Consider the following 22,855-nt stretch of genomic DNA (forward strand, 5'->3'; position numbering starts at 1 on the left):
AATGCTCGGAAGCGAAAGCGAAAAAAAAAACTCCTCCTCGTCGGATAAAACCAACATGTATAAATAACGAGCTTATTGTTATTCTCGCGGTTCTATTTGAAACTTATTTCGATCGTCGGTGCTTTTTTTTCGCCGCTTGGTATTTGCGCAAATATGGGGCATAATAATAAAGGTAGTGAGAAGAGGGACGCCGAAGGGGGGCAAAAAAATAAGGCAAAGGCAATGACTAACCAACCCTCGTGTCGAACACGATGACGGTGACAAGTGTCCGCGTTCATCAAACAACCATCTGTCGCTTAGTCAGCTTTAACTTACCACTTAGCGATTATAAACTTAGCATTTATCAAAACAGTATTTAGAATATCATTTAGACGAGGCGATGGAGATACGGAGGCAACGTTTGATTGCAAAATGGGCTCGATGTGTGTATGCGCATTCAAATGGCAACGATCAGCTGATAAGGTAATACGAGTATCTCGATCGTGATTCTGCACAAATCGTGACGTAGGCAGCAGGTGTTCGAAATAGCGTACAAATTGGGTTAATTAAAAGACTATATTAAAATATTTTGAAATTCAACTCACACACACGCCTACCAAGGTAGGTATTTTTTTCCTCGTAAGATGCCAAAAACTACCCAGCAATAATTAGTATTCTGGAAACAGTGGTTTGAAATTATTTTATCTCGAAAAATAGGTAGGTAGGTAAGTATTTTTTTTTCTTCTCGTATCTTTTATAGAAAATTTTCCGCTTTATCGAATCGTTTTAAAAAGTGTTACAGCTGACATTGATAATTTAACCTTAAGCATCCGCCATCGCCATGCCACCCGACCAGTTAGTGTTTGGTTTGCTCGATAATAAGCCTAACACGTGCCAGCCAATTTACGACACGTGCTCCAAGTCGACGCATATCGCGCCTATATTTTTGGTACTTAAAGTGAGCCTTTAACGATGTGAATTGAACACTTATGCGAGTATTTCAATGGCTCATGCATGAGTAGAATCTAGCTATCTTTCTTGATGTATAACATATGACGTCTATAGTTACGAAGACAGAGAAGTCGTTGATTATGATCGACTATCGACTGGACGAATTTAGCCTTTTGGATTTCAGTAGACACTCTGAAAATCAGCTTCTCGTGAATTTTCATTCCTGATTCGTTTGCGAACGATTCGCTCAGAAATAAATCATTTGAGAATCAAACCAAAGACGACAGGATAAAACGAAGCTTTATTTTATCTACCGAAGGAATTCGTTCGCGAACGATTCGCTGATAGTCGGGGGGCCCGCATAAGGATCACCTGCACCCCCTGTCGATTCTCCGGGACAACTTTTTTCTTAAAGGGGAAGTCCTAAGGAACATTTCGAGCCCTTGTCCTCAAAAAAAAAGGGGGCCCTACTTACAAAATGGCGGCCATTTTGATTGACAGGTCAGCCGAAATCGCAGGTTTTGCGTTCCAACATAGGACTTTCACGGGTTTTTTTAAACCGCACTAAGGTAGATCGAAAGAGCAGGCAAAAATTCATCACCTGTCAAAATTTCAAGTGCTAAAGTGCCTTTTCCGATTTTTGGTGAATTTTCAAAAATCAAATTTTGGGCAAAATGTGAGAAAAAAATCAAAATTTCACCAAATTGACCTAGAAATCTGAAATTTGGGATAAATCCTATGTTTCACCTGCCAAATCGATTGGAAACTGTTTCAAACCGTTTTGAGCAGTTCTGGAGCCTCCAGCAGATTTTTGACACTTGAAATTTTCCCAAAATTTCATCAAATGGGGTAAGCAAGCCGAAATTTACTCTGCAAACTAATTTCAATACAATATGAAGTCGACTGCATGGCGGTTTCAAGTGGTTTTGAAACTTCCAGCTACTTTTTCGAAATTTCAATTCTCCTAAAAACGCGATGAAACTTTTCAAAAAGTCACTGGTGGCTCCAAAATTACTTAAACTCGCCTGAAGTCGTTTTCAGAAGGTGTTAAAATTGAAGTGCAGAATTAATTTCAGCTAGCTAACCACATTTGATGAAATTTTGGGAAAATTTCAAGTTTCAAAAATCTACTGGAGGCTCCAGTAATTTTCAAAAAATTGCTGGAGGCTCCAAAACGACTTGAAAATCACCTGCAGTCGACTTCATAGCGTATTGAAATTAGTTTGTAGAATGAATTTCGCCTTTCCAACTCCATTTGATAAAATTTTGTGAGAATTTTGAGTTTCAAAAACCTGCTGGAGGCTCCAGAACTGCTCAAAACGGTTTGAAACAGTTTCCAATCGATTTGGCAGGTCGAAAATAGGATATATTTCAAATTTCAGATTTCTAGGTCAATTTGGTAAAATTTTGATTTTTTTCTCACATTTTGCCCAAAATTTGATTTTTGAAAATTCACCAAGAATCGAAAAAGGCACTTTAGCACTTGAAATTTTGACAGGTGATGAATTTTTGCCTGCTCTTTCGATCTACCTTTGTATGGTTTAAAAAATTCCGCGAAAGTCCTATGTTGGAACGCAAAACCTGCGATTTCGGCTGACTGTCAATCAAAATGGCCGCCATTTTGTAAGTAGGGCCCCCTTTTTTTTTGAGGACAGAGGCTAGAAATGTTCCTTAGGACTTACCCTTTTAGAAAAAAGTTGTCCCGGAGAATCGGCAGGGGGGTGCAGGTGATCCTTATGCTGGCCCCCCGACTATGATAGCTGAAAAATCTTTTGCGAACAAATAAATCTCTGTAAAATCAAATTTAGGTGTAGATAACGTGCACAAATGAACTTGAGAGTTTTAATTCTATCATCAGGATCCCATTCGTTCGCGAATGATTTGCTCATAGAATCAATAAATCGTTCGAAAACGGTTGAAGCACTGTTAAATTAAATTCAGTAAAAGGGATAAAGGGAACATTGCAAAATTTGGCCTTTTCAAATCCATCAATAAGAATAATTGAAGACAATTCGTTGCTGAAAAAAAAACAAAAGGTTAAATTACGTATAATAGTTGACCGCAGTTCAATTTTTCGGTGAAAACACGAATATTCCAGTTTCCCAGTTAGCTTCTCCTGGCTCAATCCTTTCCTTCGCAAACTTACATAACGCGAAAGCGTCAACAGAGAATTTTTCAAATTCATCATAAGATCTTCTAAGCTCTTTCAAAAAATCCGGATTTTTCTCGATTACTTCATCGTATACTTCGTCGAGTGGTTCCTCAAGCAGGCGTTGGATTTTCAGGCCTAAGGAATTCATCATTGTCAGCCCAATATCGAATCCGCTAAGTTTTATTGTCAAGTCTAGAAGTTTTGCTTGATCGGAATTCAGGATTTCTAACAATTGTTCGTATTGTATTTTAACCTTTTCAATAATATATTTCTCCATTGTTTTTGGTTCGTAACCCTAATAAATAAATGCAAAAAAATGGATCCCATTAAACGCAAAATTATAGGTTTATTCGATGCAAAAAAGGTTTTGAACGAATTAAGGGATTCGTTTAAAAAAAATTTTTAAATTACCTACGGGTTTCGGAAGAAAATGTGACCAGAAGGTGTATGTTACTGTAGCTTCCTGTACAATTTGATGTTTTTGACATCGATGGTTCAAGATTTCAAAAACTTCATCTCGATTGCTCATTAATAAAATTTAGCTTTTCTTTTTTCCAAGAAAAAAAAAGTTTGCAAAGAAGACTGACATTTTGAAATTTAATATTTTTATTTTTTCAAAACAAACTAAGGCAGGTGTATCGAGTGTTTTTTTTTCATAATTTTTTAAATTAAATCTAGATAAGTTTGAACTGACTACTGCAATCATTGGGAATTTTTTTATTGGGGTAATATTCTGGCTACCATTATGTTTTGAAATCAATTTTTCACAATAATGAGAAAACTCGCATTATTTATTTGGTGCTAAATTTTTCAAAAAATCTATGCATAACCTAGAAAACCTGTGGCCGAGACCAACATTTTTAAACACGAATATAATTTAAAGAGTAGATACTCACCCACAAAACACAGGCTCCATAGTTATGAATCATTTCGTCCACACACGAGTAATATTTTTTCGGCTTAATATCCGAAATATCGATCGTTTCTAATTTTACGATCCTGGAATCCTTGTTCCGCCTACTTTTCTCTATTTTTTCAATTAGATCTCCTAATATAGGATTTCCAAATGCTGAAAATACATACAACACTTGTTACAATACGTGAATCGGTAGATTCGCGTACAGAACATAGTCTCCATAATTACGTCGTAGTTCGTCCATATAGTCCGGAGCATCAATCGTATTCAATTTGAGCTTCCTAGCCCTCTTATCCTTCAATTTTTTCAGTAATTCTGTAATCGCATCTCTTATTATCTTTTCAAAGTCTGGAAATATGCAACACGTCCTGTTACAATACGCGAACTGACAGATTCCGTCGTTATTTACAAAGATGTTGAGAGCCAATGGTAGCCCGGGGCAAATAATTTGTCCACATTTCTAGGAATTAAACTATATGGAGTTTTTTTTGGGAGGGGGTGAGAAGGAAAAAGTTCTATTAGACATAGAGTAGAGAAAAAAATACTCGTTTTGCCGATTGATATTATATTCATCATAAGACTTATAAAAGTTTTCATTATTGATTTTTGATTTTTAGGAGTCCAAATGTGAATTTTTAAATCTCAAAATAAGAAGCAAATTGACCCGAGCGAAGCGGAAGCGAAAATTATTGAAAATTTTTATTTTGAGGGAACTAAAAACGATGTTTTTTATGCAAAATTTGAAAGTTTTTCTTTAGGATGTTAATTTTAAAAATGAATTAAGAATAGGTCCAAATGAGGGAAAACGCTTTTCACGGTGTCTAACTGTGCTGCAAGTCCTGCTAGTCCTGCAGTTGTCCCTGCTTTTCATCACTTTCCATCAAAAGTCATGTTTTTTTCAATCAGACTTCATCAGATTTTCAATTAATTTCTCCCTTTTCTCGAATTTTGAAAAAAAAATTGATGAAAAAACCCCGGCCATTTTCCGATTTTTTTTTAACTTAAATTACACACATTTTTTGAGAGCTTTCTTTTTCAAAATAACGTTTGGAAATAAGCGAATGAATTGCGTGTAATGTATAGTACAAGTGTAGTGTATGTAGTGGAATAAAAAGAAAAAGATAGTAGAATTAAGGTACCTAGTACCTACATACCTAATTACATATAATGTGTGATAACGATAAGAAATGTTACACAAGCGTGAATTAGAGAATACTTACCCATTTTTACGATTTTATGAAAATGTGACATGTGAGTTATTTGACTTATTTTTACCTATGAAATGTATTAGCTCAATCCGACTACTAAGTTCATACAGTTCTGTAAGACTCGAATAAAGTATCTACTTCATCGCTTCTTCAGTAGGTAACTCGTTACGGTACCTTATTTGAAAAATATTTTTCAATAATAGAATAAATACACTAATATAGGTTGTTATAACGTTTTCTATGGAAACGGAAATCAATTAATTATCGAATGCCCCATTTAAAAAAAAGTATCTATACTGGTGTACTTCCTACTCTATTACCTTTCCAATATTTTGATGTTTGGTTCAATTTGATGATTTTACTGTGTAGAGTGTACCCATCTACCCAACTTCTTATCCACCGTAGTAAAAAATATATTATGTAGTTGATTCTTGTCAGATTAAGTTGAACTAATAATATTCACATTTATTTCTGTTCACATGTTGATGTTCGTGCTTTTTAAAAATACTAGAACTTGTTTTTCAGACAATTCTAGAATAAATCACATGGTAATATTTTTAGACTTTGACTAAAAAATAAGTTATTTTTTGGGAGGGCTATGATATGGCTCCAAATGGATGAAAACAATCCAAATCATATCATTAGTTAGTACCCCCATTATGATCAATGTATCCAAATTTCAGCTTCCTAGGTCATCCCCACTCCTTTTAAGGTGGAATGGCCGAAAATAGGAGTAAAATAAGGATTATTCTATCTTAATTCCATCTTAATAGCACAGGATACGGACGAACTTTAGGGAATGCTGGACAAGGTGAGAGATGCATGTCTAGAAGTAGGGCTGAAAATTAACAAAGAGAAGACCAAGACCATGTGCAATGGGTTTGTAAATGATAAAAAATGTGCCCAGCTGGAGGATGATGAAATTGAAATGGTTGATGGATTTGTATACCTGGGCCAAGATATGACAATGAATAACGATTTCCACAGAGAGATATCCAGGAGAATAAAGGCGTCATGGGCAGCATACTCAAGGCTACAAGGAGTAATCACATTATGTGGAGACCAGACAGAAAACGGGCACTTGGGGCACTCCGGAGACCAAAATGGAGATGGGAAGATGAGATACGGACATGTGATGGAAAATGGTGGAGTACAGCCCGAGACCGGAGCTCGTGTAAAGAAGTTGGGAAGGCCTTCGTCCAGCGGTGGATTGAGAAAAAGGGCTGAAAAGAAGAAAGAAGAAAGAATTCCATCTTAAATGGGGTGGAAATGACCTGGGAAGCTGAAATTTGGATATGTTGATCACAAAGGGGGTACTGACCAATGGTATTTAGGGCCGTAATATGCCCCTCAAAAAAAATGACTTTATTGAAACATTTCAATTTACAAGTAACTAATAATATAACTTGTGAAATCATATTTTTATTTTATTCGTGATTTGTGACATTCCCAACAAGAGACAAAATATTTCACTTCAATCAAGTTTGAGGGGATACAACTTTTTAATGGGTCCAGTAATAATACCAGTCTTAATCCTAACATTGGCTGAATGAATATTCCCATCTTTACTAACATTAAGTTGAGCTCAGGGCTGTAAGGTAATTCATGTTGGTAAATTACGGTGGTATTTTACCGTATTTTACCAAAAGTTTATTACCGTATTTTACCATAATTTACCAAAAAGCCAAATTGAACACTTTTTTCCTATCCTATATTTCCTTCATAAATTTCCAAATTTCCATGGAAATTCATGATTTGAAAGTTACCAAAAATTTTCCCCATAAATTTCCAAAAAATGTCCATGAAAAATTTCCTATCATCTCTAATAACACCTAAAACAGATGAAAATTTACTTCAGAGGCAGGTCAGAAGTTCAGAACTTTGAAGTCAAACTATAAATAACTCTTCATATCCAAATTAGTAAAATACCATAAATACGGTAACATACCGTATTTTACCATATTTTACCGCCGTATTTTACCAGCAAATAAATTACGGTAATTTAACAGCCCTGGTTGAGCTATAACACCTAATCTCTATTTTTTCCATGAGTGTTCTTCCTCTATGAGTATTGATAAACAATCTTTGTACCACGTGGTCCAAAATGATTATAGAACCTTTCTACAAGAATTCCAAAGGTTGAATAATTCAGATCTGGTACATTAACAACGACGCTCTGTGGCGCAGTGGGTTGAGCCACAGCTTTCTGAACAAGAGGTCGTGGGTTCAAATCCTGCTAGAGATGCAGGCGTTAACATGTAATGTATACATTGTAGTGCATTTAACATCTATTACACGTTAAGCTCCAAGCACCAGAACAGCAGAGGCAACAGAAATGCACGCAATCTGTTGCCAGTATCAAAAAGCTGTAACATGGTTGAGCAACTATAGGTAGCAGTGATCAGGCCCGGACCCATCCACCGAGTTACCGAGAAAATCTTGGTGGGCCGCGATGTATTTGGGCCAATTAGGTAAAAACTGGGCCACTTAAAAAATTTCTGAATGAGTTTTTATGCTCAATGTCCTGCACTTTAAAAAATAGGAGAAAAAAATTTGGCTGAATAATTGAGGAGCCCAAAATTAGGGCCGCTAGAATGGGATATCTCAGTGGGCCACGTGCTCTTGGGTCCGGCCCTGGTGGTGATTATGGAACTCAGGGTTGTAAAAACCCGGCTAGTGATGTATGAGCTACTTTGTAGATAGCGTAGAAAGCAATGGGAAACTACTACATGAAAGCTCAAACAACGTCGATTCCCCAGAATAATCACAGTGGCAATAGGCATTCGCCTCACCCTGCTAGGGTACCACAAAAATGTGATTTCCAATGTCCCGGACAAGGAACCACGATGACAACGACATTAACAACACACAATTCATTGTCGACTAAAATATTACTTTGATTACAAATGAAATGAGTTGGAGTAATGACATCCTACAGGCTCGAGATCTCCACATACATTTGTGAGTGGCCTTGAGTTTAATACAATTTTGATTTCTTTTGGCACTATTTTCAAAATTTCAAAATTGAGCACACCAGAGATGGATTTTTTGATACATTTCTTTACTGACAAAAATCAAACGTTTGTGGATACGGCTCCCAGTCCCATCTTAGGAGCATTTTCAGGAATATATGTACTTCCATTCGATATTCTTTTTGAGCAGGAAGGAAACAAATATGTTGTTCCTTCTTGGATTACTTATCCCTCCAAACGTGATCATTGAACAATATTTATATTTTCTAAATTGTGCAGTGTTATCGGAAATGATCTTTTTAGGCATGTTTCTCTGCGCAATAAAACGATGAAAAATGATTTTAAAAGTCTGTACCTACTCTCTAAATCTGAAACAGTGAAATTTCACTGCTTAGCAGCCACGACATTTTGCCTTTTTAAAAGCAGTTGTTTTTACTGCAAAACAGTGAAAAATTTACTGAATTGGTTTTTGACTGACCAATTCAGTAGATTTTCTACTGTTTTGCAGTAAAAAAACAACCTGCTGTTAAAAAGGCAAAATGTCGTGGCTGCTAAGCAATGAAATTTCACTGTTTCAAATTTAGAGAGTAGCTTCCATACCGACTTTCAACAAGTTCCAGATCAACACCAACATAAGTGAAAGGAATATCTTTTGAGACTCCTTCGGAAGGAATAAGAGGAAGATCAGGAATGACAAACTGACATCTTCTGCAATTGACACATTTATTGTTCAACACTTTCATAACAACTTGTCTACCATCTTCGATCCAATATTCACGACGAATTATAGATACAATATGCAAAACTCCCACGTGGAAGAATTCCACGTGAATATTCATAATTAATACTTTTACAAAATCATGATCTCGAGGTAATAGTTTTGGAAATTGGTTGATAGCTTATTTGATAGGTACTCTCTAAATTTGAAACAGTCAATTTCACTGCTTAGCAGTCACGACATTTTGCCTTTTTAAAGCAGTAGTTTTTTTTTACTGCAAAACAGTGAAAAATTACAGAATTGGTCAGTCAAAATGATTTTTTACTGACCAATTCAGTAATTTTTCACTGTTTTGCAGTAAAAAAAACTACTGCTTTAAAAAGGCAAAATGTCGTGACTGCTAAGCAGTGAAATTGACTGTTTCAAATTTAGAGAGTATTGTGGAAGAGATGAAATTATCACTGAGCTCATTTTACTCAAAAGTTGATATTTTAGAAGTTTTTGACAAAAAACTAATTTTTGGGGGTTTTGATCCACTATGGGAGGGGGTTTGCTCTAGGGTCAGGGGCGGGGATTTTTAATACGTTGTTCAGCACACCATCCTAGACAATATTTACCGAAAAAACCTTTGGTCGCAATTCCTCGTATGTTTGGCTCAAATTTTACATATTTTGAATGGGCTATAAGTAAGTATCTTAGTTTTCTATAAACTGTGATAAATTCCTACCCAGCACTATCTCTATGCGCTATTTCAATTTTATCTAGATATCCGTCGCGTTTTCGTGAACATGCTTGTGTTTTTCTTACCCAGCAGTTGTATTTTTTTTTTTACTTATCAGTTTTATTTTCTTCATTACATTTTCATTTGTCCGTGACATGTCAGCTTTTAAGCGGGTATCAAAAAGTGAAGATAATATTGGGTCATTTACATCGTAATGCAATGCGTAGTACCTTCGCCAAAATTTACATGTTATTTGGAATTCGGTTACATTCATCGTGTTCGTGCTAAAATGCATTCAACTCGTCAACTTTTCCTAAGTTATTTGCTGTTGAATTTTATAGATTTCTTTTACCATCGAGTGGATTTTGTTTCAGGTAAAATAACTCATTTCTTCATACGTAGTGCTCTTAACAAGTAGATTATTTAATATTTTAACATCGTCGAAATCTCGTTTATTCTAGCTGGAGACGAATTTGGTGTTGGTGTGTCGACGTCTCTTGATGCTATAGAACCTGTCGAGAATTCAGCTAGCTCAAAACTTTCAGTAGTTTCGGGTGTTTCAAATTCTATAATCGAAACGGTGAAAAATGCTATCACAGCTAGTTGTAAATACAGCAAATCACCCAAACCGTTGACTTTTTATACCGCATTAGACGAAGTATGTCTATTGAATCGAACGAAAAAATCCTGTAAAAAATTTTCTATACCTATTTATTAAAATAGTAGGACTAGTAGGAGCAATTATTATGGGTTAATTTTTTTTAACGAGATCAAACTTGCAGTTGAAGTGACCATACTTAATCCTGTAACTGTTGCAACTATGACAGGAGGTAGTTTAGGACACGATATTTACGAATTCAACAACTACCAATTTTATTGGCATAATGCGCCTTGTAATGCGTGAGTAGACTATAAATTTTGAATCTGGATAATTTTTTGATCGTGTTTCAAGAATTTTTTTATAACTGGAGTGATTGTTTTTTTTTTGTCAGGACTCATCATTTGGAGGCGCGAGTTTATTATCGTAATTTAAAATACGATTCGTTTGATGTAGCTTTGGATTATCCGGATGGAGTAGTTGTCGTTAATTTCCCCATCGCTACCAATGTAAGTGTTCTACTGTGTCACATTTTTTTTACTGAGATAGATAAGAAAGGATGAGGTATGAGTTCTGAGAAATGGTTTTATGAATTTTTTCAGAGTGATTTCCCCAACTCGAAATTCGACCACTTCTCTAACGTATTACAAGAGAAATTGAAAGGACCAGGATGCCATGCCAAAATTAAAAGCTCGTTCACGTACACGTGGTTTGTGAGTTTCCCACACGGGAGTGTTTATCATACCTATCGAGCGAAATACACCGATACTGAAACTGGGAAAATTGCCACTGTCAAGGTTATGGATTTACCTATGGATCCGCGTGTGAATTATATTTCGTGGGAGCAGGTATTAAGAGAGAGAGCCCCCCCCCCCAAAAAAAAAAGGTCGGCGGATTTTGACCAACTTCAGCAAAGACCTTCATTTTGAGTTGAGGAAAGTCGCTCAGAACAAATTTTAGCTTCAGAGGTGCCTCTGGAGGGGAGAAATGAGCCCTCAAAGAAGGGCATTTTCGAAAAAATCATGTAATCTGAATTTGGTCAATATCCATCGATTTTTTTTCACGATTCACCTTGGAGGGTATACTGAAATACTTTATGAAGAAGATGGGTTCATTTTGAATCGAATTAACTTGTGATGACGATAATTTCAGTTCCAAAGTACTTTTGGAAGCATGACCGATCTTCTGGAGCATGTAAACAATCTGAAACCTGAAAAAGGTGATAATCCGCCAGAGAGGAGTCAAGGAATTCACGTTATGTATTTGCACGCATGAGCTTAATTACTCGTTCGAGATCTATGCCTTCTATTTTTTAGGATATGTAATTTGATATTTTTAATTGGAGGATTTTTTTCTTATATGTAACCTAAGGTATGTATATAGATGTCCAAATTTGGATTAAAATTTCTTTATTGCAATATGGCACGCCATCTTACTACGTCTTTTAATAATGCAGGTAGTGTTATTTCAAAATACAAATTTTGTGATTGCTAGTCTAATTTCTGATGTGAGACGAGATGAAAAATATTTTCTGATTTCAAAACTATTATACTCTGCGTCCAGAAAAGATTTGAGCTGCGGAGTGTTTTTTTTTCAGTGGTCAGCTCTTTGAACTTTTTTCTGACCGAGCTGAATGAGCTATTTGAAAAATGAATAATTCACCGATCAAGGTTGTTGGGTAATTGAAAGTGTTGAAAGTGAGAGTTGCCCTTAAATTCTAGGAAATGAACCCGCGCGGCGTAATAATTTTTCAATTATACGCAGTTCATTGTTCGCTTGTTATGTATGTACATACCAGACGGTGGTAAGTTGCGATAAACGTAGTGTCATCAACATTGCAAATTTTTTGAAAATTTTGACGATTTACCTGAATTACGAAATTTGACTAGGTGTACATCGTCGTAACATAATATTACTTACATGAAAAAATAAATAATTAAAAAAACGATGTTTCAACATTATGATTTTTCTATTTAAAAAAAATGTTTCAAAAGGAAAGTTGGTACCCCGAAGAACATAAAACTTTTTGGACAACTGATTACACAAAAAAAAGATGAAAAACGCATCCAAAAATTATATCACTCGGTCAAATTTTTGGCGACGAATCTGATTTTTTCAATTTTTAGTGATACTTGATACTTGGTAGGTAAAATTTAAATTTTTGAAGAATTAGAATAATTATTGTTAAATCAATACCTACCTTAAACGAATAGAATGATCTAGCGCTTATTTTTTTTCTAGAATTTTCGGCCCTATTTAAGGATACTTGAAAATTACGTCATTTCAATTTTTGGTTCTTAAGTTCAAGTTACTCGTAGTTTTGATTAAATCTGACATTTTCAACTCCTAACCATCCCTTTACAACTTTGGGAAAGGTTATTTCGAGAGTTTTTTTTTCATTGCTGCAGCCCATTTTTGTTTGACCAGTTTGAGAGGTGGACAGAGGGGAGAGGAGGTTAAAATTTGGTTCGAACATTCAACAGATATCTACATATGTACCTATTTTTATCCTGATTGCGTTGTTTATCGTGTCCTTTTTCAGTAGTGTTATGTTGTTTTGAATTTTGATTGAACAATAATATTGTTACCTATGCTATACAGATAAGTGTGACTTTTTCACGACGTATTAATTTTGGAAATAAATCAAGGTACAATGGTTTGAATACAGGATGACCAAAATATGAGTGAGTGAAAGTTTCACTAAAAATATTCCACAACCCGAAATAGTGTAGGCGAATTGGCTGAAAATTGTTTACCTAGCCAAGATTTTTTTGCGGGAAATATTCGAGGGTGACCCCCTGAATAATTCCTGAGAGTTACCACTTCGTACACCTCTTGCTAATTTTTTTATGGGGGGGGGGTGAACTCCCTCAAAATGGGTATTTCGCAGATTTCTGCTCAGGGGTGGGGTGAAATGGCCCCCGAAAGCGTTCGGGTTGATACTAGCATGGAAGTTGGGTACCATCGAGAAACTACGACGTAAAAAGTTTCAGATCCACGCCACCTCCCCTTTTTGGGGAACCCCCTTTTTGGAAATTTCAATAACACAGTTCTCAGCCCCATTTCAACCGATTTTGAAAATTTTTCTGGAAGTTATGTATATCCTTAGTAGGTATCCCCACAAGAGTTTGCAACCCCCTCCCCTCATATGTACCCCTCAAAATGGTGTTTTTTAAATTTTTTTTATGCCTATTAACAATCAGGATGGTGAGGTACAATTTTAGAAACACGTTTTATTTGTGGCCCCCAAACATCCTATACTATATTAGAAATTTCTGCTTTGGTGCGCCGTGGTGAAAACTTGGAATAATGTATCTTAGGGTGGTGCAGGGGGGGGGGGGAATAGGAATTTTGAAAAAAATAACTATTAATGAGTAGGGTATCGTTTTCATATGATTCGATACCGCTGAACATGAATATGACCTCAGATTTTCTGCTAAACTCACCTAGCCCTCTCCAGAGCCCCTCCACCCACAATTTTCACGATTTTTGAAATAAAGTTATTTTGATGAAATTGATGTCGTTTTCATATGATTCGATACCGCTGAGCACGAATACGACTTCACATTTTCTACTACACTCACCTAGCCCTCTCCAGCGCCCCTCAGCACCCCCTCAATTTTCGCGATTTTTGAAATAAAGTTATTTTGATGACATTGATGTCGTTTTCATATGATAAAGTTGGTGGACAAAATTTGTATAGGAAATTTGATGCACAACAAAACTACCGAGCTATTTCAAATGTGAAATCAATCCTCGAGGAGGAATAATAAAAACCGGGAGAGGGTGCTGAGGGGCTCTGGAGAGGGCTAGGTTAGTGTAGCAGAAAATCTGAAGTCGTATTCGTGCTCAACGGTATCGAATCATATGAAAACGTCATCAATTTCATCAAAATAACTTTATTTCAAAAATCGTGAAAATTGAGGAGGGAGGGGCTCTGGAGAGGGCTAGGTGAGTGTAACAGAAAATCTGAGGTTAGTTTTTTTGTGTTTTTTAAAAAACCCCTCTCATTTGAATGGTTCTAGCCCCCCCTTGGGGGTAGAAGGACAGTTTATAAATCACTAGATCGGAAATTTGACGTAGAACAAAAAAGTACTGAACTGTTTTTGACGTAAAATCAACCCCTGAGGAGAAATCTGTGAAAAACTCATTGGTGGGGAGGGGGGGGTCAGCCCCCATAAAAAATTAGCAAGAGGGGTACGGGGTGGTGCCTCTCAGGAATTATTCAGGGGGTCACCCTCGACAATTTCCCGCAAAAAATCTTGGCCAGGTAAAAATGTTTTTTTAAATGCTAATTCGCCTACACTAAAAGTGATTGTAGCACTTTTTTGCATGAATTCCAAAATATTGGATAATTCAGATCTTATATTAACAGCACCCATTTCATTGTCAATTGAAGCGTCACTTTAATTACAAATGAAATAAGCTGGAGTAGGTAATGATGTCTTTGAGATTTCCACATATTGTGAGCAGCCTTGAGTTTAATACATTTTTGATTTTTTTTTAAACGTCGTTTTCTAGTTTTCAAAATTGATCATGCCGGTGACAGATTTTTTGATACATTTCTTCTTAGATTTTTTCTTCAAATGTGATCAATGAACAATTTGAATTTTTTAAATTGTGCAGCATTATCACCCGTACAACAATTGTCGACGTTGACATTTACATCGACTACATTTTTTTCCAACATGATGATGGAAAAGTGACCAATAAGTTATTTAATAGGAATCTTCTCTCCGTAAAGAAGACAGGTTAATGACAATTTTTGAAATTTTCTCATTATTTCTGATACCTCGACATGCGATGTCGACATGTTGATGTAAAATTCGATGCTCGAAATTTACATCCACAACTATGTTGACCAATTTTTCAGAATTAAAATTTCTGTTTCAGTGTTTAAAAGCTCAGTAAGCATTTGAAAAGATGATCTTTGTTTGAAGGGAGAAAAACTTTTTAATGGCCTTGATAAAATTATTCACTTTTCCATAGTTTGGAGTTGTCGATGTTATGTCGATGTGAAAGTTGATCGTCCACTAATTACATTGACACTAACATCGACCAAATTTTCAAAGATTTCTCAAATTTGAAAAATTAAGTTGATATTGTGGATGTATTTGTTGATGTCAAATTTCACATCAACATTAACATCGACATGTCGTCGACATGAAAATGTATTAGTTTAGTACTCTTAGATAACCTATTGTACCTTTCAGTATAACGAATTTAATGTTCAACTATACTGAATATGGACTTTCTGTCTGTACTTCTCGGAGGTGACCTCCGCGTCGATGCTGCTTTCGCTTTCAGCATGAGCAATGGCCACCTAAGTGTGTAAGAGAAAATTATTTTTGGAAAAAAATTTCAATTTTGAAACTAAAATTTAACAATTTTGCGTAGCTGGAGGTCGACGTAAATTTCGATGCCAATGTCGATCCATCCACATCCGTAACATTTGGACTCCACATGTTGATGTAAATTTCGACCCTGTGTCGAGCCAATTGTCGACATGAATGCTGATCAACATTGGTCAACAATTACATCAACAATTGGCTCAACACAGAGTCGAAATTCACATCGACATGTGGCATCCAAAAGTGACGGATGTGGATGGCTTGACATTCACATCGAAATTAGCATGGTCATTGTTGTATGGGCGAAAATGATCTTTTTAGGCATGTTTCTCTCCACAATAAAACTATGAAAAATGATTAAAAAATCTGTACCCTATTGACAAAAGGTAACCGCGTAAGACTGCCTAAAAATGGGACCGCGTATTTCTGCGCTTTTTCCAGGGTATTCGCGTAAACGCAGTACGGATTTAATTTTTAGGCGGTCTTACACAGTTACTTCTTGTCCATAGGGTAGCTTTCATACATGCTTTCAACAAGTTACAGAGGGATAGCTCGGACAGTTGAATAGGTGAAAATAACAACAAACAATTTCTTTATATTGTCATGACAATTGGCATTCAAAGGACCAAAGTAATCAACACCAACATAAGTGAAAGGAATAACTTTTGAGACTATTTAGAAGGAAAATGAGGAAGATCTGGAATGAAAAACAGACCACTGTCAACTCTTCTGCAATTGACACATTCGTTCAACTCTTTCATAACAGCTTGTCTACCATTTTCGATCCAATTTTCAAATATTTTTACAAAATCATGATCTTGTAGAGGGTAGATGAGGACCCAAAGTACTTGTTATAGCAGGGAATATATGCCCTCGGTCGTTGGTAACACTGCCGGTGCAGTGCTATCTAGCGGATTAGTTCCCTGAGATGCGGACGACCGAAACAGCCTTCCACACCCGCTTCGCAGTTGTCTCAGGTTGCTTACTAGTAATCGCTCCTCTGAACGGACGTCAGGACAACAAGCCTTGAGCAGAACTGCACGGATGCGTGTGTAATTTATAGCTCTAGGTAGGTACATATTACCTATTATATGTTCATTAAGAGAACCTCAATAAAGTGTTGAAAGTGATTTATCATCTTTTATCTTATTGTTTGGACAATTAGTGACATACACACAACCTGTATGAGGGATGATGAAGGGTATTAATTAGCCGAGCATACCCAAGACAGGTACTCAGGGAACCAAATTCTCTCCTCAGGAGGACTAAGTTCCCACCTATCTTCTCTCTACAATCTCGAGGTAATAGTTTTGGAAATTTACGATCATCACAATGAGAGTACTGACCAATGTTATGATTTTGGACCTTTTTCTTCCATTTGGGGCCATAATATGGCCCTCCACAAAAATAACCTTTCGGTAATTTTCAGCTTTGACCTTCCCCACTCCAAAGGTCAACTCTAGCTCCCAACAGAATCCCATTCCCCAGTTTTACTTCATTTGTTCAGTTAGAACAGGTTCCAAGTTTCAAGTCATAAAATGTAAAAATTATTAAAAATCACAACACTTCGAGGGGTCGTGGGGCTAAGGAGTTGGTCGATAGCTCATTTCATAGGTATTGGAAAGTTGATGAAATGGTCACTGAGCTCATTTTACTCAAAAAGTTGATATTTTATAGGTTTTTGACAAAAAAACTAATTTTGGAGGGCCTTGATTCACCACTGCAGGAGAGGGGGTGGATAGATCCAAGAGTAGGGGCAGGGACTTTTAGAGTGTTGTTCAGCACACCATCCTAGACAATATTCACCAAAAAAAAACTTTTGGTCGCCATTATGTTTGGCTCAAATTGTATTTTGACTGCGCTATAAGTATTCTATGTAGTTTTCTGTATGAACTGTGATAAATTCCTACCCAGAGCTATCTCTACGCGGTATTTCAATTTTATCTAGATATCCGTCGCGTTTTCGTGAACATGCTAGTGGTTTTCTTACCAAGCAGTTGTTGTTTTTTTTTACTTGTCAGTTTTACTTTCTTCATTACATTTTCATTTGTCCGTGACATGTCAGCTTTTAAGCGAGCATCAAAAAGTGAAGATAATATTGGGTAATTTACATCGTAATACAATGTGTAGTATGTACCTTCGCCAAAATTTGCATGTTATTTTAAATTTTGTTATTTCATCGTGTTCGTGCTAAAATGCATTCAACTCGTAAATTTTTCCTATGTTATTTGCTGTTGAATTTTATTGGTTTCTTTTACCATCGAGTGGATTTTGTTTCGGGTAAAATAACTCATTTCTTCATAGGTTACTAGTATTTTGAACAAATAGATTTTTTAATATTTTAACATCGTAGAAATCTGTTATTCCAGCTGGAGACGAAAACAAACTCCCACTCGAGAAAAATATTATCAATGATGTGTCGACGTCTCATGATTCTACAAAACCTATCGAGAATGCAGAAAGCTCAACACTTTCAGAGGTTTCGGGTGTTTCGAATTTTATAATCAGAACAGTAAAAAATGCTATCACAAGTAGCTGTAAATTCAGCAAATCAGCGAAACCGTTGACTTTTTACGCCGCGTTAGACGAAGTATGCCTATTGAATCGAACGAGTAAATCCCGTAAGAAAATTATCTATTTTATTAAATTAGTGAGACTAGCAGGAGCATTATGGGTTAATTTTTTAAAATGAGATTAAACTTGCAGTTGAAGTGACCATTCTGAATCCTGTAACTGTTGCAACTATGACAGGAGGTAGTTTAGGACACGATATTTACGAATTCAACAACTACCAATTTTATTGGCATGATGCGCCTTGTAATGCGTGAGTAGACTATTTATGTACATACTACATAGGTATTTGAATTTGGATAATTTTTCGATCGTGCTTCAAGAATTTTTTTATGACCGGAGTGATTGTTCTTTTGTCAGGACTCATCATTTGGAGGCGCGAGTTTATTATCGTAATTTGAAATACGATTCGTTTGATGAAGCTTTGGATCATCCGGATGGAGTAGTTGTCGTTAATTTCCCCATCGCTACCAATGTAGGTGTTCTACTGTGCCACATTTTTACTGAGATAGATAAGAAAGGGTTGGGTATGAGTTGCGAGAATTAATTTCGTGAATTTTTTCAGAGTGATTTCCCTAACTGGAAATTCGATCAGTTTTCTCACGTACTACAAGAGGAATTGAAAGGACCAGAATGTCATGCCAAAATTAAAAGCTCATTCACATACATGTGGTTTACGAATTTCGCGCACGGGGGTGTTTATCACACCTATCGAGCGAAATATACCGATACTAAAACTGGGAAAATTGCCACTGTCAAGGTTATGGATTTACCTATGGATCCGCGTGTGAATTATATTTCGTGGGAGCAGGTATTAAGAGACACCCCCCCCCCCTTAAAAAAAAGTCGGCGGATTTTGACCAACTTCAGCAACGACCTTCATTTTGAGTTGAGGAAAGTTGCTCAGAACAGATTTTCGGAGGTGCCTCTGGAGGGGAGAAATGAGCCCTCAAAGAAAGGCATTTTCGAAAAAAACATGTAATCTGAATATGGTCAATATCCATCGATTTTTTTTCACGATTCACCTTAGAGAGTATACTGAAATACTTTATGAAGAAGATGGGGTTTATTTTGAATCGAATTCACTTGTAATGACGATAATTTCAGTTTCAAAGTACTTTTGGAAGCATGACCGACCTTCTGGAGCATGTAAACAATCTGAAACCTGAAAAAGGTGATGATCCGCCTGAGAGGAGTCAAGGAATTCACGTTATGTACTTGCACGCATGAGCAGTTGAGCATGATCACTCGTTCGCGATCTATGCTTTCTATTGTTTAGGATATTATTTAATTTGGTATCTACTTTATTATACGACTTGAGTATAGATGTCCAAATTCGGATTCAAATTTCTTTATTGCAATATGGCAAGCCATCTTGAAACGTCTTTAAATAATATACGTCATACTTAGTGATAGTGTTATTTCAAAATACAAATTTTGTGATTTACTAGTCTAATTTCTTGTGCGAGACAAGACCTTCGTCTTCGCTGAGTTGAATTAAAAATATTTTCTGAATTCAAAACTATACACGGTGATGAGGTGCTATAAATGTTGTGTCATTAACATAGCAAATTTTTTGAAAATTTTTACGATTTACCTGAATTATTACGGACTACCTATGTGTACATCGTCGTGACATTTTACATGAAAAAAATAATAATGAAAAAACGAAGTTTTAACTTTATGATTTTCCTGAATTGATACGAAATTTGACCATGTGTACGTCGTCGTGACATTTTGCCTTGAAAAAAAAATGTTTCGAAAGGAAAATTGGTACCCCGAAGAGCATAACGTTTTTTGGACAACTGATTAGGTACACAAAGAAAAATGAAAAACGCATCTAAAAATTATACCACCAAGTCAAATTTTTGGCAAAAAATCTCATTTTAAAAATTTTTAGTGATACCTACTTAATAAGTACCTACTTGAAATTTAAATTTTTGAAGAATTAGAATAATTGTTAAATCAATACCTTGAACTAATAGAATGATTTAGTGCTTTGGATAGATCTGAAATTTTCTCCTCCCTCCCACCCCTTTATAGATTTTGAAAGTGTTATTTCGAGAAGTTTTTTTTTTCATCACTGGAGCCCATTTTGTTGACCAGTTTGATGAGGGGGCAGAGGGGAGAGGGGATTATATGTTTTGATCGAACAATTGTTACCTATGCTGTAGAAAAGTGTGACTTTTTCACGATTTATTAATTTTGGAAATAAATCAAGTTACAATGATCTGAATAAAAGATGACCAAAGAGTGAGTGAAAGGATCACTAAAAATATTTCACATCCAGAAAATAACGTTCAAAAAATGATTAGAAAGAAAATCCGATCAAATTTTACTCACTTCTCGATATTCCTATTCATAACTATGGCCATAAACTTGGTTCAACTTTTTTCTCCTCGTAAAATGACGTAAATTATCCACAGGAAGCCAGAATGATTTTTCTTGAAGTTAAATTCTATAGGTACTTTGTAAGATAACAATGACCTTTTTTTTTTATTTCAAAGTGATAACCTTGTGAAATGGGTAGCATTACGACTTCAACTAGATAATCGCATTCGTATGCAATGCTAACAAAATGTAAAATTTTTTTCGAGCAAGGGTAAAAAATAATGTCCGATTGAGTAAAATTTTCATTTTAGAAAAGACAGAAATATTTCGAGTTTTGTCAACTATTAAATTTTCATTGGAACGTTTTGGACAATTTTTCGAAATATTGTCTTGAAATGTTTTGGAAAAATTTAACCACAGTCGTTAAAATTTTGAGATTCACCAATTTTTGTTCTTCGAATTTTTCGAAGAATTTCACCCCAGCGTAAAATTGACTGATTTTGAAGTAGGTAAATGTGAGCCAATTTTTGAAAATTTACCAACTTTTCGAGTGGTGGGGTGGTTTACTTCCAAGTCCCCCACCGGTTGTGTCGTCACTGTGTGGAGGGGGTTTTCTTTGAAAGGGCATGACTTGAAAGAATTTATGACACTGAAGTAAAAAAATTTTGGATAAGTATGTTTCAATTCTATCGGTTTTTTTTTTTACTGGAAAGGGAGGTGAGCAAAATTTATAATTTTTTTGCTCAAATCGTTCAGTGAGTTGAACTAGTTTCCCTAAAATGTTCTATATTTTGCTCAACTTCTCAAAATTCGATTTCTTGGCCAGATTTTTTAAATGCTGATCAAAAATGACTTTTTAAAATATTTTACCGACTTCAATTTTTTATTTAAAAGAAAAATTTTCCAACTTTGGGGTCTTCAGAGAGACCAACAGGTATTATTTGGTCGGCCGAGGAGGTTTTTTCTGTAGAAGGGGGAGGGGGTTATTTAGAAGAATCTTTGCGCAATAATGAGAATTTTTTGAATAAATTTAATGCAACGTGGAGGTAATTTTATAAATTTCAAAACAGATTTTGAAAGTCAAAAAAAAATTTAAAACCTGTCAAATTTGTTCCAATGAACCAAAAATTATAGTTCTGTTATGAAGATACTTATGTTCTTGGAAGAAAAAAACCATTCAATTATCAAGTTTATGGAAACAACAATTTTTGTAAAATGCTTACATACGTGCTTGGCAATCGTTAGTTTATCTTAATGACCTGTCCCACCTAAGGTACATGTTTTTGTTGAGTTTTTCACCTTTTTATTTCAAATTGTACTCTAAAACACGTTAAAATGAAAAAACCCCAATATCTCACGCGGTGGATTAAAGAAAAAAATATAATACCCACTTGAGTAGCAATATTAACACGAAAATATGAAAATTATTTTTTGGAAAAAAAAACAAATTTTCCCCATGAAAATTTTCATGATTAACTTACGTGAATGGATGAACTTTCGTACGAATGAAACTACATAATACATATCTAATGAGAAGTAGCAATCAGCTTTAGAGAGAGGGAGAGAGAGAGAAAAAAATTGATACTTCAATAAACAACGATTTTTTTTTCATCACCTAGTAGATTATTGTTGAGTAATATTTTCAACGATTTTTTTGAAATTGGTATTTTTTTGAAACTAATGTTTCCATTCATTTTTACCAAATGTGATATTTTTGGTCCTAAAATAGGAAAATGTACCTAGTACCTATACTATACCTACCCATTATGATTGGAACGAAATTTTTTTTTAATGGTACTGAAATGCATTATTGGAAGAAATATAGGAAGGAATGAAGAAGGTATTAAAGGGTTTTCAAAATGATACGATTCAATTTTTCTCGCTAAAATTATGAACAGTGAAATAATTGACGAATTTAAATAGACCATTTTCGTGGTGGGAGAAATCGTTGAAAAATTATTGTGAATTTTCAACATTTTCTGATCATTTGGGGAATAAATCATTTTGAACAATTTTTCGCTACGTTCAATTAGGTAATTTTCAATATCTTTCTAGATATTCAATTAATGATTACAATTTTTGCAAATTTTATGTTATTTTCAACACGAATGTACTCGTATGTACATATTAGTCTTTATTGATCCAAGTTTCACTAGGAAAAGTACTCGTAGTTACGACCCATAGCTGTAAGTATTTTGCTTGTTAGTGATATTTTCTAGTGTTTGAAGGGCACAGCCGTGAGAAATGAAGGTGTTTTGGTTACTTCATCTTGTAAATCAGTTACAAATTCTTGGAAAAAGCAGTGTGAAAAGAAAGTACGAATACCGAAGTGCAAAGTAAGCGTGTTTGGTTCGTGCCGCATGGCAACCCTAAATACGAGTACTTGT

At 35.4% G+C, this 22,855-nt stretch overlaps 2 protein-coding genes across 2 annotated transcripts; both read left to right on the top strand.

Annotated features, from left to right (window-relative positions):
- The first annotated feature begins 9,757 nt into the window (after nt 1–9,757).
- Nucleotides 9,758–11,635, top strand: LOC135837041 (uncharacterized). Its single transcript, XM_065352173.1, has 6 exons — nt 9,758–9,991; nt 10,079–10,306; nt 10,400–10,517; nt 10,610–10,724; nt 10,818–11,063; nt 11,368–11,635. The coding sequence occupies exons 1-6, from the start codon at nt 9,832–9,834 to the stop codon at nt 11,488–11,490; spliced, it is 990 nt and encodes a 329-aa protein (XP_065208245.1). The 5' UTR covers nt 9,758–9,831; the 3' UTR covers nt 11,491–11,635.
- A 5,936-nt stretch (nt 11,636–17,571) lies between these two features.
- On the top strand, nt 17,572–19,584 carry LOC135837042 (uncharacterized). The gene is made up of 6 exons (XM_065352174.1): nt 17,572–17,846; nt 17,936–18,187; nt 18,273–18,390; nt 18,498–18,612; nt 18,703–18,948; nt 19,245–19,584. Exons 1-6 carry the CDS (start codon nt 17,762–17,764, stop codon nt 19,365–19,367), a joined length of 939 nt encoding a protein of 312 aa, XP_065208246.1. The 5' UTR covers nt 17,572–17,761; the 3' UTR covers nt 19,368–19,584.
- The last annotated feature ends 3,271 nt before the right edge of the window (nt 19,585–22,855 follow it).

This window comes from Planococcus citri, chromosome 2 (genome assembly GCF_950023065.1).
Source record: "Planococcus citri chromosome 2, ihPlaCitr1.1, whole genome shotgun sequence".
Classification (NCBI taxonomy): Eukaryota; Metazoa; Arthropoda; class Insecta; order Hemiptera; family Pseudococcidae; genus Planococcus; species Planococcus citri.

Excerpts from the sequence above, each read along its gene's own strand:
- LOC135837042 (XM_065352174.1), top strand. The coding sequence starts at position 17,762 with ATGCATTCAACTCGTAAATTTTTCCTATGTTATTTGCTGTTGAATTTT. Across the intron at positions 18,391-18,497 it reads CATGATGCGCCTTGTAATGC|GACTCATCATTTGGAGGCGC; the intron begins GTGAGTAGACTA and ends TTCTTTTGTCAG. Across the intron at positions 18,949-19,244 it reads ATTATATTTCGTGGGAGCAG|TTTCAAAGTACTTTTGGAAG; the intron begins GTATTAAGAGAC and ends CGATAATTTCAG.
- LOC135837041 (XM_065352173.1), top strand. The coding sequence starts at position 9,832 with ATGCAATGCGTAGTACCTTCGCCAAAATTTACATGTTATTTGGAATTC. Across the intron at positions 9,992-10,078 it reads TCGAGTGGATTTTGTTTCAG|CTGGAGACGAATTTGGTGTT; the intron begins GTAAAATAACTC and ends CGTTTATTCTAG. Across the intron at positions 10,518-10,609 it reads CATAATGCGCCTTGTAATGC|GACTCATCATTTGGAGGCGC; the intron begins GTGAGTAGACTA and ends TTTTTTTGTCAG.